Source organism: Macaca mulatta, chromosome 14 (genome assembly GCF_049350105.2).
Source record: "Macaca mulatta isolate MMU2019108-1 chromosome 14, T2T-MMU8v2.0, whole genome shotgun sequence".
In the NCBI taxonomy this organism is placed as follows: domain Eukaryota; kingdom Metazoa; phylum Chordata; class Mammalia; order Primates; family Cercopithecidae; genus Macaca; species Macaca mulatta.
Genome location: NC_133419.1, coordinates 37,191,522 through 37,208,117, shown reverse-complemented (window position 1 = coordinate 37,208,117; position 16,596 = coordinate 37,191,522). Strand labels below are relative to the sequence as shown.

At 34.5% G+C, this 16,596-nt stretch overlaps 1 protein-coding gene across 3 annotated transcripts in view; it reads right to left on the bottom strand.

The window, feature by feature from the left end:
- The window catches only part of KIF18A (kinesin family member 18A), an 85,118-nt gene that overhangs the window by 48,249 nt on the left and 20,273 nt on the right, over window positions 1-16,596 (bottom strand). For all 3 annotated transcript variants that reach the window (XM_001089262.4, XM_077964819.1, XM_028833549.2), the window contains exons 7-10: window positions 13,797-13,973; window positions 12,341-12,415; window positions 12,028-12,140; window positions 6,195-6,357 (exon numbers count right to left, since the gene is read on the bottom strand). In XM_001089262.4, the coding sequence (XP_001089262.3) occupies window positions 6,195-6,357; window positions 12,028-12,140; window positions 12,341-12,415; window positions 13,797-13,973 (528 nt within the window). The remainder of the gene's footprint in view (window positions 1-6,194; window positions 6,358-12,027; window positions 12,141-12,340; window positions 12,416-13,796; window positions 13,974-16,596) is intronic.

Here is a 16,596-nt window from a genome sequence, read left to right as displayed (position 1 = left end):
GATGAAGGGGATATTACCAGCGACCCCACAGAAATACAAACTACCATCGGAGAATACTATAAACACCTCTATGCAAATAAACTCGAAAACCTAGAAGAAATAGATAAATTCCTGGACACATACACTCTCCCAAGACTAAACAAGGAAGAAGTTGAATCAGTGAATAGACCAATAGCAGGCTCTGATATTGAGGTAATAATTAATAGCCTACCAACCAAAAAAAGGCCAGGACCAGATGGATTCACAGCCGAATTCTACCAGAGGTATAAGGAGGAACTGGTACCATTCCTTCAGAAACTATTCCAATCAATAGAAAAAGAGGGAATCCTCCAAAGCTCATTTAATGAGGCCAACATCATCCTGATACCAAAGCCTGGCAGAGACACAACAAAAAAAGAGAATTTTAGACCAATATCCCTGATGAACATCAATGCAAAAATCCTCCATAAAATACGGGCAAACTGAATCTAGCAGCACATCAAAAAGCTTATCCACCACGATCAAGTGGGCTTCATCTCTGGGATGCAAGCCTGGTTCAACATACACAAATCAATAAACGTAATCCATCATAAACACAGAACCAAAGACAAAAACCACATGATTATCTCAACAGATGCAGAAAAGGGATTTGACAAAATTCAACAGCGCTTCATGCTAAAAACTCTCAATAAATTCGGTATCGACGGAATGTATCTCAAAATAATAAGAGCTATTTATGACAAACTCACAGCCAATATCATACTGAATGGGCAAAAACTGGAAGCATTCCCTTTGAAAACCAGCACAAGACAGGGATGCCCTCACTCACCACTCCTATTCAACATAGTGTTGGAAGTTCTGGCTAGGGCAATTAGGGAGGAGAAAGAAATAAAGGGTATTCGATTAGGAAAAGAGGAAGTCAAATTGTCCCTGTTTGCAGATGACATGATTGTATATTTAGAAAACCCCATTGTCTCAGCCCAAAATCTGCTTAAGCTGATAAGCAACTTCGGCAAAGTCTCAGGATACAAAATCAATGTGCAAAACTCACAAGCACTCTTACACACCAATAACAGACAAACAGCGAAATAATGAGTGAACTTCCATTCACAATTGCTTCAAAGAGAATAAAATACCTAGGAATTCAACTTACAAGGGATGTGAAGGACCTCTTCAAGGAGAACTACAAACCACTGCTCAATGAAATAAAAGAGGACACAAACAAATGGAAGAACGTTCCATGCTCATGGATAGGAAGAATCAATATCGTGAAAATGGCCTTACTGCCCAAGGTAATTTATAGATTCAATGCCATTCCCATCAAGCTACCAATGACTTTCTTCACAGAATTCAAAAAAACTAAAGTTCACATGGAACCAAAAAAGAGCCCACATTGCCAAGACAATCCTAAGTCAAAAGAACAAAGCTGGAGGCATCACGCTACCTGATTTCAAACTATACTACAAGGCTACGGTAACCAAAACAGCATGGTCTGCTACCAAAACAAAGATATAGACCAATGGAACAGAACAGAGCCCTCAGAAATAATACCACACATCTACAACCATCTGACCTTTGACAAACATGACAAAAACAAGAAATGGGGAAAGGATTCCTTATTTAATAAATGGTGCTGGGAAAATTGGCTAGCCATAAGTAGAAAGCTGAAACTGGATCCCTTCCTTACACCTTACACAAAAATTAATTCAAGGTGGATTAGAGACTTAAATGTTAGACCTAAAACCATAAAAACCCTAGAAGAAAACCTAGGCAATACCATTCAGGACATAGGCATGGGCAAGGACTTCATGTTTAAAACACCAAAAGCAATGGCAACAAAAGCCAAAATTGACAAACACGATCTAATTAAACTAAAGAGCTTCTGCACAGCAAAAGAAACTACCATCAGAGTGAACAGGCAACCTACGGAATGGGAGAAAATTTTTGCAATCTACTTATCTGACAAAGGGCTAATATCCAGAACCTACAAAGAACTCAAATAAATTTACAAGAAAAAAACAACCCCATCAAAAAGTGGGCAAAGGATATGAACAGACACTTCTCAAGACATTTATGCAGCCAACAGACCCATGAAAAAATGCTCATCATCACTAGTCATCAGAGAAATGCAAATCAAAACCACAATGAGATACCATCTCACACCAGTTCAAATGGTGATCATTAAAAAGTCAGGAAACAACAGGTGCTGGAGAGGATGTGGAGAAATAGGAACACTTTTACACTATTGGTGGGACTGTAAACTAGTTCAACCACTGTGGAAGACAGTGTGGTGATTCCTCAAGGATCTAGAACTAGAAATACCATTTGACCCAGCCATCCCATTATTGGGTATATACCCAAAGGATTATAAATCATGCTGCTATAAAGACACATGCACATGTATGTTTACTGCGGCACTATTCACAATAGCAAAGACTTGGAACCAACCCAAACGTCCATCAATGACAGATTGGATTAAGAAAATGTGGCACATATATACCATGGAATACTATGCAGCCATAAAAATGGATGAGTTCATGTCCTTTACAGGGACATGGATGAAGGTGGAAACCATCATTCTCAGCAAACTATCCCAGGAACAGAAAACCAAACACTCATGTTCTCACTCATAGGTGGGAATTGAACAATGAGAACACTTGGACACAGGAAGGGGAACATCACACACTGGGGCCTGTTGTGGGGTGGGGGGAGGTGGGATGGCATTAGGAGATACACCTAATGTAAATGATGAGTTAACGGGAGCAGCACACCAACATGGCACATGTATACATATGTAACAAACCTGCACATTGTGCACATGTACCCTAGAACCTAAAGTATGGAAAAAAAAAACCAAAAAACTAATTAATCCATGCAAAGCACTTTGAAAAATGTCTGGCAAATAGTGTTCGATAATATCAGCTGTTTTTATTATTACTATTTATATGACAATCATATAGTGCCTTATCATTTTTATTATTTTTATTGCTCCAACTAGTGTGTAAATAACTGAAGGGCAAAATTCTCTTTCTTTACCTCTATTGTTTCAAGCACAAGGTTTTACATATAAACAAGTGTTCAATAAGAGTTTTGTTACAGTTGAGATGTTAAGTCAATATCAGCTTCCTATGGCTGCATTTCTTGCCTTTTGTCAAAAAGTAAATCAGATAACTATACATTCAAATAATTGACACTTATATAAAGGACATCTTTACAAAACTGAGAAGAATTATTACCCACTGAAGATTACTATGTAATATAAGAAGTGCTAATAATTGAAATAAACTGGGCATGGTGGTGGATACCTGTAGTCTCAGCTACTTGGGAGTCTCAGCTACTTGGGAGGTTTGTGTGAGCCGTGGCGCAAGACCTCATCTCCAAAAATAAAATAAAATAAAATAAAATAAACATAAAAAATAAAAAGAAGAAAAGCATCTCAAACATTTGAAATAAAATATATAATTCTTATATAATATGGTACTATTTTAGAAATTTGTTTCACAAGCATATGAAAGAAGTTCACAACAACAAATTGATAAATTAATCCAATAAGATATTGTTATTTGGAAATCATTGCATTTATCAAGGAATACTGGCAACAATTTGAAGTTCATGAAAGTGAAAATACAAATATAGCAGCAATATATAAATTCAAAGAAATAAATTCAGTTTCCTTTCTGCCTTAAAAGAATGTGAGGAACATCTTAAATGCATCTCACAACAGAAAATTGAAAAGAAAATTTCATTAAGGCATAAAACAGTAAATATATTACTAATTCGATAATATAGTTTAATAGCTACTGACAAACTGCTATCAATGATACATTACTGAAAGCTTTATGATTAATTTCCAGTATAGCATATCTTTCCCATTTCATAGGCTAACAAAAAACTAAAGTGTTAGCTTTGAAAAGCACTCTTTAAAATTTGACAGCTTCTGGACATTAAGAAAAGGAAAATTTTTCTATATAATTATTACTTCTGTGAAAGTAGGAAAAGAAGAAAACATGTTTGGGGTGGTAGAGAGGAATGGGCAATTACTTATAAGATAAAGCTTTTTAATAAGTAGTATTTGAATATCATATGTCTATGCAATTAAATTACATAAAATACATAAAAATACAAAGAAACTCATCATCAATGAATATCAAAAGTAGGGAGAGCTGTCAGCATTTTCAAAATATTTATTTTTCTGATCTTTAGTGCTCCATAGTTTCACACGTTTAGGTATATATTTATCTTATACTGCTTAGAACTCATGCTTCTTGAATTTACATCTTATTAGTTCTAGATAATTCTCAACCATAAATTTTTGCATATTGCTTTTTCACTAAATACCTCCTTCTGAAATGCCTATTAGATGAATGTATGACTTTTCTTCTTGTTACATGAAGTCTATCCTTTATATAACAATATCTTGTCCACATGTGTTATCTTTATCCTGCATTTGGTGTAATTTTCTCATATCTGTCTCCCAGTTCACGTAAAAAAGCATAAACATAAGAGCACAGGTTCTAGCATCGGCATGCTACAGATCAAATCAGAACTCAGCACCTACGAGCTGTGTCACCTTGGATAAAATAACTTGTATTTTGGTTTCCTCATTATTATTATTAGGATAATATTACTAAATATTTTATGGGGTTTTCTGAGAATTAAGAGTCAGTATATGTAAAGTGCTCTAACATTTTCTGGTATTGTATCAATACAGTGAGGCTTTAATTTTAATGAATAAATCTTTAATTTCTGAAAGTTTCATGTGTTTTTTCCTCACATTTGAATGTTCTTTTTTTGTGGTGTTTTTATCTTTGATTCTTTTATCTTTGTTCATTCTTATAGCTTCTATTAGATTGCTCTAGTATCTAAAGATTTGAGAGTTCTGTCATATTTGCTGAGAGTACTGAATCTTGTCTAGAGTGAATTATTTCTCCATGTGTTTTGTAATTTTGGATGGTGAGTTCATTAGTGGCTAGAGTTGAGAATCTGTTTCTCTTAAGAGGCTGATTTTTGCATTGCTTCTGCCAGGTTTTCTAGTGGTATCATTGGTTTGATAACATTGTGCATTTTAATTGACCAACTTTAGGGGTTTTCTAAACAAAATACATGGGTTGTAATAATTTAAACCTCAATCATTGTTAAAAGCACACCTATAATGGCAGTGTTCAAATGACTTTTTTTTCCTTACCCCAGGCATGGTTACTTGGGGTAAGAAAAGCAACCATCCTTGCCTACTGTGATGGTTGGTAAGAATTTTTTTTTTTTCCTGGTGTACCCCTAGTATAAAGGATATAGACCTCTGAAATTTCAGGCTCTAGATAGGAGCTCTCATTTCTAACTCACTGCCTTCTTTGGGTCTCTTATCTAAGTAGAGATGTACATCAAAGGTAGAATAGTGGGAGTGGTCTGTGTATGGAGGGGAGAGGACAGTATATTATTGTATTAAAAAAAATAGTAAAACTGATTAAATGTTTGGTCTGCTTTTCATTAGGCCCCTGCACTGGAACATCTAACAATTTCAACGATAAAATTCTTCTCTTACAACAAAAATCTCCTGTTGGCTAAGTTGTAAGCTACTGCCTGCATCCTGCTTCTATTGATACACTGCTTCTATTGCTCTACCTTTAGTAACTGGCTGTCCCTGAGTGGGTAAACTTCGTGTTAAAAGTTCCATAAAATGCCCAGAAAAACAACAGTTGTAACTGAGATTCTGTTGTTTTTGTTTGTTTCCTTTTTGTTACTGACATCCAGGAATTAAAATTTCTTTCTTGTGCACTTAACTATGTATTAAAAAAAATGTTTGCTACATTTCCTTCAACATTTCCAGATGTTTGTAAAGAATGGGTGAGTAAGTAGCTTGACTATCAAATTTCTAGAGTTAGAAGCACCCCCACCAGGCTGGGCGTGGTGGCTCACGCTTGTAATCCCAGCACTTTGGGAGGCTGAGGCGGTCGGATCACCTGAAGTCAGGTGTTCAAGACAAGCATGGCCAACATGGTGAAACACCATCTCTACTAAAAACACAAAAATTAGCCGGGCATAGTGGCGCATGCCTGTAATACCAAGTGGTTGGGAGGCTGAGGCAGGAGAATTGCTTAAATCCGCAAGGCAGAGGTTGCAGGGAGCTGAGGTCGCACCACTGCACTCCAGCCTGGGCAACAGAGGAAGCCCCTGTGTTTTTATACTGCCTAAAATTTAATTATAAAATTGTTAATTACCTTTTCTACTTTGTCTTCAGAACACATCATTTCTATTTGTTTATGGCACTGTTGTTGGTAGAATGATTTAAGTTCATTCTCTTTAAGTAACATTTCCAACTTCAGATATTCTTGTCTAATTTCTTCTCGATTCTGGAACAAGCAGTTCAGGATTTCTTGAAATCTACCAAAATTAAAACACATTACAGAATCTCACTAATTTTGTACAAATCATACAAAGTTTACTTAAAAGAAATGCATAAACAAAGGAATATATGTAATTCACAGAACTACACTCAATGATAAACAGCAAATAGGTAAAAATGACTATTTCCTATTATAAAAGATGTTTAGAAAAAGTTATTAACTTTACTTCTACTACATTAGGTTTTTCTCTTTCTCGCCCAAGGAAGATCATGTTGCTGAAAGATATGGGCATCATAAGGTGTCTGGTATTGCGAACATACTGCATTTTGTCTATGCTTACATCTATATGTAATCCAACCGCTTAGCAAAAATAAAATAATTTTTGTTTGTCGGAAAAGGATGACAACCTGGGTGTGCACTATCCAAATTCACAAGGCCCTATTAGCAACACAGCATTATGTGTTGTTTTGGTGTTGGCTCACCGTGAAGGAATAAGCAGTAGGAGGCATAATCATATGGTGCCTCCATGGCCCCCTAGGGAAAGTGACAGAGCCAGTTTTTAGCTTCAGAATTTGTTATAGTGAAAACAGACCATACGGTTAGGTACCCCCTACAGCCTGGCTAAGAATCAACTGACACTTCCAGGACTCAAAACATCCAAGTTTATAATGTGGTAAACCTAGAAAAGCTGCTGCAGTGTGCTTCCTCCTAAGGGCAATATAGGTCTAGAATATCAAAGATGAGTTTGATTCAGATGGCCATAGACTTCAAGCTGATTAAATTTTATGAAAATTCTGGATAGAACCTGCAATCTTGTATCCTTCTGGGTCAGTGGAACACTGGTCACTGCAATATTTTAATTTTTTAAAGTATATTCATGGTTTTAAGTCATAGATCAGCTCTGAGGTACAATAACAGTATAAACATTCATAACTGTGAAGATTTTAAAATAAAGTAAAATCAAGTACATGCATTTAAAAATAAATGTTCTAAACTGGCCAGAATTTAAGATACACTCATAAAGATCAGTGGTAAAAACACTGCCAATTTACGTCAGTAGTTCTTAATGAAACTCTATTGGGAATGAATATAAGCCACAAAACACTGACTTTACTGCAGTTTTGTCAAACTGATAAATATTTCATAGGAAATATGTACAGACATTGTGATTTCATTGCATTATATTACACCAATGGTAATGCCAGTAAATGAATTGATAAGTTATCTTTAGGTTACATTTAAAGATCATTTCTGAGTTTTTCTATAACTCTTTATTCAAGGACAAAGTTAAAAATTTGTCAATTTTGTGGTCTAGAGTTATTTTAGTTGGTAGTGTTCACTGATTAGGATGGAAGGAAGGGAATTAGTATCAAAGGTTTCCAGAGAGCTCCTTAACAACAACAATAAAATTATCATTTTAAAACTGAAAGAGTTCTAAGCAAACATTCAAGTTAAAAGTATCTGCACCAATATTTTTAGGTACTACAAAATGAGTATTAAACTCCACAATTTTCTTGGTATAGTCATAAGTGAAGTTTTATAATTACTCTTTATAAAAGAACAATTGTGTTTTCTTTTTATGATTTCCTTTTGAGAATTACATTTCCAAATAGCTTTGATAGATAGAAAATACTGTAGATTCTTCCTTTTATCTGTTTAAACATCATAAAAATGTTATAACAAAAGACACTTTGAAAATTCATGGCATTAAAAAAGTCCCAAGTAACAGTATGATAGATACAATAAAGGATATTTCATACATTTATTTCAAAAGGCAGTAATTTTTAGGGGAAATGACAAAGGTTATTTGGTACATAATTTTATCATTACCTTCTTCATAAATACAAGTAACTTACTTAACATATTGCCAGAATTAAAATCAAAGTTTTTATTGTTGGTCAAAAGCCAGGTTGAAATATGAAAAACATCCAAATAAATACTTATTTCATAGCTCAGGCCCTTCCCTCCTGAAAGGAGGGCCTTACCAGAAAGAAAGGTTCAATGATTTAAAGCCATCAACTCCAGAAAAGTTTACTAATCTGTAAGGTTTTAATTGGTATAGACTTGGTTAAGCAGTGCTAAGTAATTTTGTGGAATCATTTACTCCAAATTTGAGAAGCTGGTGAATTCTAATAGATATCCAATTACATGAGGACTGCTCCCACATTTAATCAACAAAATGAAATAACAACAACTAATAATACTATATCAGAGTTAAAAGTTTTCTTTGATGAGATGAAAAACCAGAAATCATTTTTACTTATTTCTTAAGCAATACTGTAAAATATTTTATATAAAACTTCAACACACAAATGCAATTTAAAAAAATTATAGCTGGATCACGTCTGACAGCCACTTTTGACTATAATCTTGTTTTCCTTATAGATACTGAGACACTTTCTACTAATTCTAGAGCTCCAAAACAGTATGAATTACCATTGGTTTAAGTTGTAGTTGGTTTCTCATACTAATAACAGATAATTGGTTCTGGAGAATGTCAAATAAGTTTACCTTTATTCAACTTTAATCAAAGTCGAACAGATTCCTTTACTACAGGTTTTCTCAAAGCGTTTAATAAGCTGATGTACTTTGGAAGTCTCCTAGATTCCTTATGGAGTAATTTCCAAACTTGTTTAATACAGGAATTCCTTATTGTCTTCCTAGAAGTACTCAAAATTAACATCTCGATCCAGTGTCTGAATGGTCAATTTGGAAAACTGTCTTAGCTGCTTGAGGAAAAAGTACTTTTGCATACTATATTACTAACTGCTTTGTTTTTAAAAATTTACCTGCTAAGAAGCTTACTAGAAACCTCTCAAAATTCTGTATCGGTTTACATCACTGAAAGATGTTCATTCAAATAATTACCCATTTAGGCTCAATAAGCAGATTAGTTAAGCTATAGAGAGTTAATAAAATGAAGAATAGAGTAGATTTACATGAAATATATAAATAATGATTATGTCAGAAAAGAACAATTATGAGCGCCACTAAAATTAAACTAAGTCTACAGGTGACATAACTGGTTTTGTCTCCACTATCTTATACCTAAGTTCTGGTTTTCTTCAATATCTGTAAAATAAAAACTAAATTTACTTGATCTACAAAGTGTGAAATGTAAAGAGAAATCACTGACTTCTTGAATTCAGTTGAGAATATATATACAGGCATACCTTCTTTTATTGTGCTTTGCATACAATGCTTTTTTGTTTTTTTTAACAAATTGAAGGTTTGTGGCAATCTTGCTGTGAGCAAGTCTATAAGCATCATTTTTCCTACAGCATGAGCTTACAGTATCACATTTTGGCAATTCTTGAAATATTTTAAACTTTTTCATTATTACATATCTGTTATGGTGATTTGTGACCAGTGATCTTTGATGTTACTATTGTAATTGCTTTAGAATGTCACAAATTGTGCCCATATAAGACAGTAAACTTAAGTATTGTGTGTGCTCTGACTGCTCCACTGACTGGCTGCCTCCCTCCCTCTCCTCAGCCCTCCCTATTCTTTGAAATACATTGAAATTGGGCAAATTAATAACTCTAAAATGACCTCTAAGTGTTCAAGTGAAAGGAAGAGTTAGTTGCATGTCTCTTATTTTAAATCAAAAGCTAGAAATTACTAAGCTTATAAGGAAGGCTTGTACAAAGCCAAGATAGGCTAAAAGATAAGACTCTTGCACAAAACATTTAGCCAAGTTGTGAATGCAAAGGAAAAATTCTTGAAGGAAATTAAAAGTGCTACTCCAGTGAACACACACACTAAGAAAGTGAAACAGCCTTATTGCTGATATGGAAAAAGTTTCAATGGTCTGGATAGATTAAACTAGCAAGAACATTCCTTTAAGTCAAAGCCTAATCCAGAGCAAGCCTTCTAAATCTGTTCAATTCTGCAAAGGCTGAGAGAGGTGAGGAAGTTGCAGAGGAAAACTTTGAAACTAGCAGGTGTTGGTTCATAAAGTTTAAGAAAAAAAGCCTTCTCTAGAACATAAAAGTCTAGGTAAAGCAGCAAGTGCTGATGTAGAAGTTGCAGCAAGTTATCCAGAAAATTTAGCCAAGATCACTGATGAAGGTGGCTACACTAAACAACAGATTTTTCAAGATAGACAAAACAGCCTTTTATTGGAACAATATGCCATCTAGGACCTTCATATCTAGAGAGAAGTAAATACTTATTTTCAAAGTTTTAGAGAACAGGCTGACTCTCTTGTCAGGGGCTTTTGCAGCTGGTGACTTTAAGTTGAAGTCAATGTTCATTTACCATTTACAAACATCCTAGGGCCCTTATGAAATATGCTAAATCTAACTCTGCTTGTGCTCTATAAATGGAACAACAAAGCGTAGAGGACAGCACATCTGTTTACTGAATATTTTAAGCCCACTGTTGAGACCTATTGCTCAGAAAAAAATATTCCTTTCAAAATACTAATGCTCACTGACAATACACCTGGTCCCTGAGGAGTTCTGATGGAGATGTACGAGAAGATTAATGTTTTCAGGTCTGCTAACTCAACACCCAGTCTGCAGCTCATGGATCATGCAATTTTGACTTTTGTGTCTTCTTATTTAGGAAATACATTTTGTAGGGCTATAGCTGCTATAGATTCTTTCTTTCATGGATCGTGCTTCTCTGATGGATCTAGACAAAATAAATTGAAAAGCTTCTGAAAAGAATTTGCCATTGTAGATGCCATTAAGAACATTTGTGATATGTGTAAGGAGGTCAAAACATCAACATTAATAGGAATTTGGAGGAAGTTGATTCCAATCCTCATGGATAACTATGAGGGGTTCAAGATTTCAGTGAAGAAAGTAACTGCAGATGTGGTATACATGAAAGAGAACTAGAATTAGAAAGTGGAGCCTTCAGGCTTCAGACGTCACGTCTTCAGATGTGACTGAATTGCTGCAATCTCATGATTAAACTTGAAGAAATGAAGAGCTGCTTCTATGGATAACCAAAGAAAATGGTTTCTTGAGAAAGTTTGCCACCTACTCCTTATAAAGATGCTATATACGTTGAAATAACAAAGGATTTAGAACATGACATGAATGTAGTTGATAGAGCAGTGGCAAGGTTTGAAAGGACTGTCTCAAAATTTTAAAGAAGTTCTACCGTGGGTAAAATGCTATCAAAGAGCATCACATACTACAGATAAATCTCTAATGAAAGGATGAGTCAATCTATGCAGCAAACTTCATTGTTGCCTTATTTTCAGAAATGTCACAGCCACTCCAACTTGCAGCAACCATTACTCTTACTAGTCAGCAGCCATAAACATTGAGGGAAGACCTCCACCCCCAAAAAGATTATGACTTGCTGAAGGTTCAGATTATCATTAGCATGTTTTAGCAATAAAGTATTTTTAAAATTAAAGCAAGGTCATTATCTTTTCAGACATAACGCTATTGCACACTTAATAGACTATAGTGTAGTGTAAACATAATTTTTATACGTAGTGGAAAACCAAAACATTTTTGTGACTCATTTTATTATGATATTTCATTTATTGCAGTGGTCTGGAGAACTAAATCTGCAATATCTCCGAGTCAAGCTTGTTATGTATGCATGTATGTATGTATATATGAAATTATAAACATACATATGTATGTACATATAAAAGACATAACAAAAGATAATTAACAAAATAACAAAATTTTAAAACAATAAATTCCTCAAAATTAGATCTTAATGTAATGTTTACCTTTCAATTTCTTTTTCCTGAGGGTTTGAAATCATTAACTTTCCTTTGTCATTTTCATTAGCGAAGGCTTTCTGTTCTTCATAGACTTTTAATTTTTCTTTTAACAATAAAATCTAGTAGAAAGAAATCACTAGTTAAAATACAAAATAAGTCATTTACACGGCCACAGCCAAATTTTAGCTGTAAAAAATAACTGAATTAACCAGATTTTAATTTTAACAGAAAAATATGTTAAATTTTTGGACAATTATGATTATAAAATTCTATAAATGAAGAACTGAGCAAGACTAGCATAAAATGTAAACAGACATACCTCTGCCTTCTGCTCATTACAGATCTTTACATATTGAGTTATATGATTATTGACATTAAGAACATTGCTCTTCAACTGTTGAGAGATAGAAATTATGATTGTTTATATAGAGATAATAATCACATAGATAAATACATGAATAAAATGACATTGTATTTTCATTGAGTTCTATGAATTCAGAATTTGTGACAATTATGCTCATGTTTAAAATCTATGACAAGAGGATCTGCTGCTGAGCACATTAATAATGTAAATAAAATTATAAAGAAATTACTTTATTGAGAAAAGGTATTTATAAGCATGTAATCGCAATACAATAAAATTCCCTACTTTCTTTTTCCTTTGACTTCTAAGAAATGCAGAGATAGTTTTTCACACTACCCTTTCAGGAATTCAATTAGTTTTCACTGAGTTCTTACTATATTTTAACATTTTTATCATAGTATGGGCCCCTTGACATTTATGGTATACTAGAGAGAATATGAAACATATAAATCCAAATACTTGATATTGAGACCTTGCCTACTTCTCACTTAACCTGACTTAGAATTCTAACTGTTTGATGTTTGGGTTACTCATCTGTAAAGTGGAGCTAAGAATTCATTCCTCAAAGAGCTAGAGTAAGGGCTACATGAAAATCGTGTGCTGGAAACCCTTCCATATACCCATATAGTATGATCTTTTACAATTAATTATATAAAGAGCCTGGGAATATTTTTCTTAAGATGACAATAACATGCTCATCTTCAGACACTTAAGGAAAGTGGCAGAGGGGAAAGGGAAAAGAGGAGGAGTCATCACAACAGCTTAACTCTATGTTTTTTCAACCCTGATATATTATAATTTTAAACATACATGTTTTGATATGCATGTTTTTAAGTACACCACATATTTGGCAAAAATACTAACGTTAACCAATTACTATAATTATATTTCTGGAGAAATACAGAGATTGCTACATCAACATAATGAATGTGGACTATAAATTATGTAGAAAAGACTTTTTAAAAAATAAGCTTTATACCTATGTTACAGATGAAATAATAGGCTTGGAAAGATTAACATATCCAAGATTTTCAGGTAGAAAGTTTTGGTTCTCAGCTAAAGCAGAGCATCATCCTGGGCTGCAACAAATGTGTTAAAGCTTTGACTGATTACTCCAAGGTGTCATCCAAATACAATATGCCATGACATGAAAGAGGTTAGGAAGAAAGCCACTAAAGTACCTAGTACCCAAAAGATCGAATCATAGTATCTACTTTATATATATAATCAAGATACTTTATACTTTAACTGTACATTAATGTTCGACTAAGCAGGTTAGCAAAGACCCTTCTAACCCTCAGCTGGCTAACTCATTATGTAGAAACATAACTCTAATTAATACTTTCATTAGAATTATAAAAATCATATGCAGCCAATACCTTCAAAACAAAGGCAGAGTAAACAGACTTACAGAAGATTTAATGTCCTTTGCACGGTTAGCATACTTAAGAGTGTTATATGTGTCATCGTAGAATACAGAGGAAGGACTAACAGCAGCTATCATTATAGTTTGACAGTTTCCTCCAAGAGAATCCTTTAACAAGCGAGTAAGCTTACTATTTCTGTAAGGGATATGCTGATTCTTTCTCTGAAAGTACAAAAAAAGAGACCTAATGTCATTTTCCACATTTAAATGCAAACCTGCTACCACTTTTAACACTTCACTGTGGGCAGAGGATTACCTAGGTGCCGAGGCAAGAGACTGAAGGCACAAACTGTTTCAGTATAATAAAGAAAATAGTTAGAATAAGAATAGTCATAATACAACTTAGATATAGAGATGATCATGGACAATTATCAATCATTATTATAAACATTATTAATCATTAGCTTTTAATATTACTCTTTGTCGCATTACTAATATAACCTAGGAATAACTGGTGGGTCTAGGGTCAGGTGCTGAAGGGACATTGTGAGAAGTGACCTAGAAGGCAAGAGGTGAGCCTTCTATCACGCCCGCATAAGGGCTGCTTGAGGGCTCCTTGGTCAAGCGGTAGTGCCAGTGTCTGGGAAGACACCCATTACTTAGCAGAACGCGAAAGGGAGTCTCCTTTCCTTGGAGGAGTCAGGGAACATTCTGTTCCACCAGCTTCTTGTGGAAGGGTGGATATTATCCAGGCCTGCCCGCACTCATCCAGAGGCCTAAACCCCTCCCTGTGGTGCTGTGCTTCAATGGTCATGCTCCTTGTCCACTTTCATGTTCCTCCCATACTCCTGGTTCCTATTTGAAGTTCATAGTAGATAAAGATAGAAGAAACAGTGAAAGTCTTAAAGTTCGATCTTTCTTATAAGTGCATAGAAGAAAACACTGAGGTATGCTGCCATCTCTCTGTTTCGGCTAAGAGGGAAGGGCCCGTCCTATGATCACGTGACTTGCTTCACCTTGTCAATCACTTAGAATCACCCTCGTTACCCTGCCCCCTTGTCTTGTATGCAATAAATATCAGCGTGCCCAGCCATTCGGGGCCACTACCAGTCTCCGCATCTTGATGGTAGTGGTCCCCCGGGGCCCAGCTGTTTTCTCTTTATCTCTTTGTCTTGTGTCTTTATTTATTACAATCTCTCCTCTCCGCACACGGGGAGAACATCCGCCAAGTCCCATAGGGCTTGACCCTACAGTTCACTATAAGAACTTAAGCACTACCCAATTTTGTCCAGACTTATAATTTGTGATTGAGGTGATGACAATGAATCTTACAGGATTATTCAGTGAATATATGAAACAAATATCATACTTAAAAATATCTCCATCTGAATAAGTATGAACTTTAGTTCAAAATGAAATAATACATTAACATTGGTTTGTTAGTTGTGATAGATGTACCATATTAATATAAAAAATTAACAATAGGGAAAACCGGGTGTGAAGTATATTTAACAAAATCCTTCTGTATCATCTTAGTAACTTTTCTGTAAATCTAAAACTATTTGAAAATGTCTATTTAAAAATATTTCCAATCATTGAAAAAAATTAAAACACAAAAGTAAACAGATGTCCTATACAAACATACTAGAGGAATAATAACTCTGCATGGCTTAGAGCTACTTCTTTCCTTAAATAACCATCTAATATAGATATGAAATAAATTATAATTACAATGTTGCAGACATTTCTCCTGAAATCACTATAGAGTTCTAAAAAAACCTAATACTTCAAGATTTTCTTTTACCTAAAAAGAAAGAAGTAGAAGTAACAAATAAGTGTTGCTAAGTTTTGTTTCCAATTTTGAAGTAACAAATAAATTTTCCAGAAAGTGGAACTTTTATATAAAAACAGATTCTTTACAATGTTAAGCTAAAAGCAACCTAATGTTATCCAACGTATATCTTTCATATTGCAGAAGAGGAAATTGAAGCTAAGCATAAAGTGAAGTGGTTTGAATAGGGTCACAAAGCTGGTATTCACAGAGCTAGAAATAGGTCGCAGCTCCCCCAATTCTCAGTAGCAATATGCTTTCCACCATAGCAGTCTTTCCCAAACAGTGTGAAATATGCACTGCTGGTGCTATTTTAAGGGATTTTACATGTACAAGACATACATGAAACACTGACTCACAAATGACTCAATAGGAGTCATTATTAAAAAATTAAAGATTAGTTCACATGGCAAAAATCTTATGAATGGCTTAAGTTTACAAAATCTGTCTCTATATCATGCTGTCTGATTATAAGTTTGGGATTTTAACTTAGAATATAAAAGACATCTTGCTTTTGCAATCTTCATGTGATTTCAGTAAATTGTCATTTTTTTTTTAAAAAAACCTGCTCCAATTCTTTTAATATACTTTATTCTAAACCAAAAGGTAACATTTTGAACAATTTAACAAGCCAAAGCTTTTTTTAAAAAATTAAAATTTTAAATTATATTTTAAGTTCTGGAATACATGTGCAGAACATGCAGGTTTCTTACATAGGTATACATGTGCCATGGTGGTTTGTTGCACCCATCAACCTGTAATCTACATTAGGTATTTCTCCTATTGCTATCCCTCCCCTAGACCCCACAGTCCCTGACAGGCCCCGCCTGGCGTGTGATGTTCTCATGGTTCAACTCCTACTTATGAGTGAGAACATGCTATGCAGTGTGTGGTTTTCTGTTCCTGTGTTAGTTTGCTGAGAATGATGGTTTCTAGCTTCATCCATGTGCCTGCAAAGGACATGACCTCATCCTTTTTCATGGCTGCATAGTATTGCATGGTGTGTATGTGCCA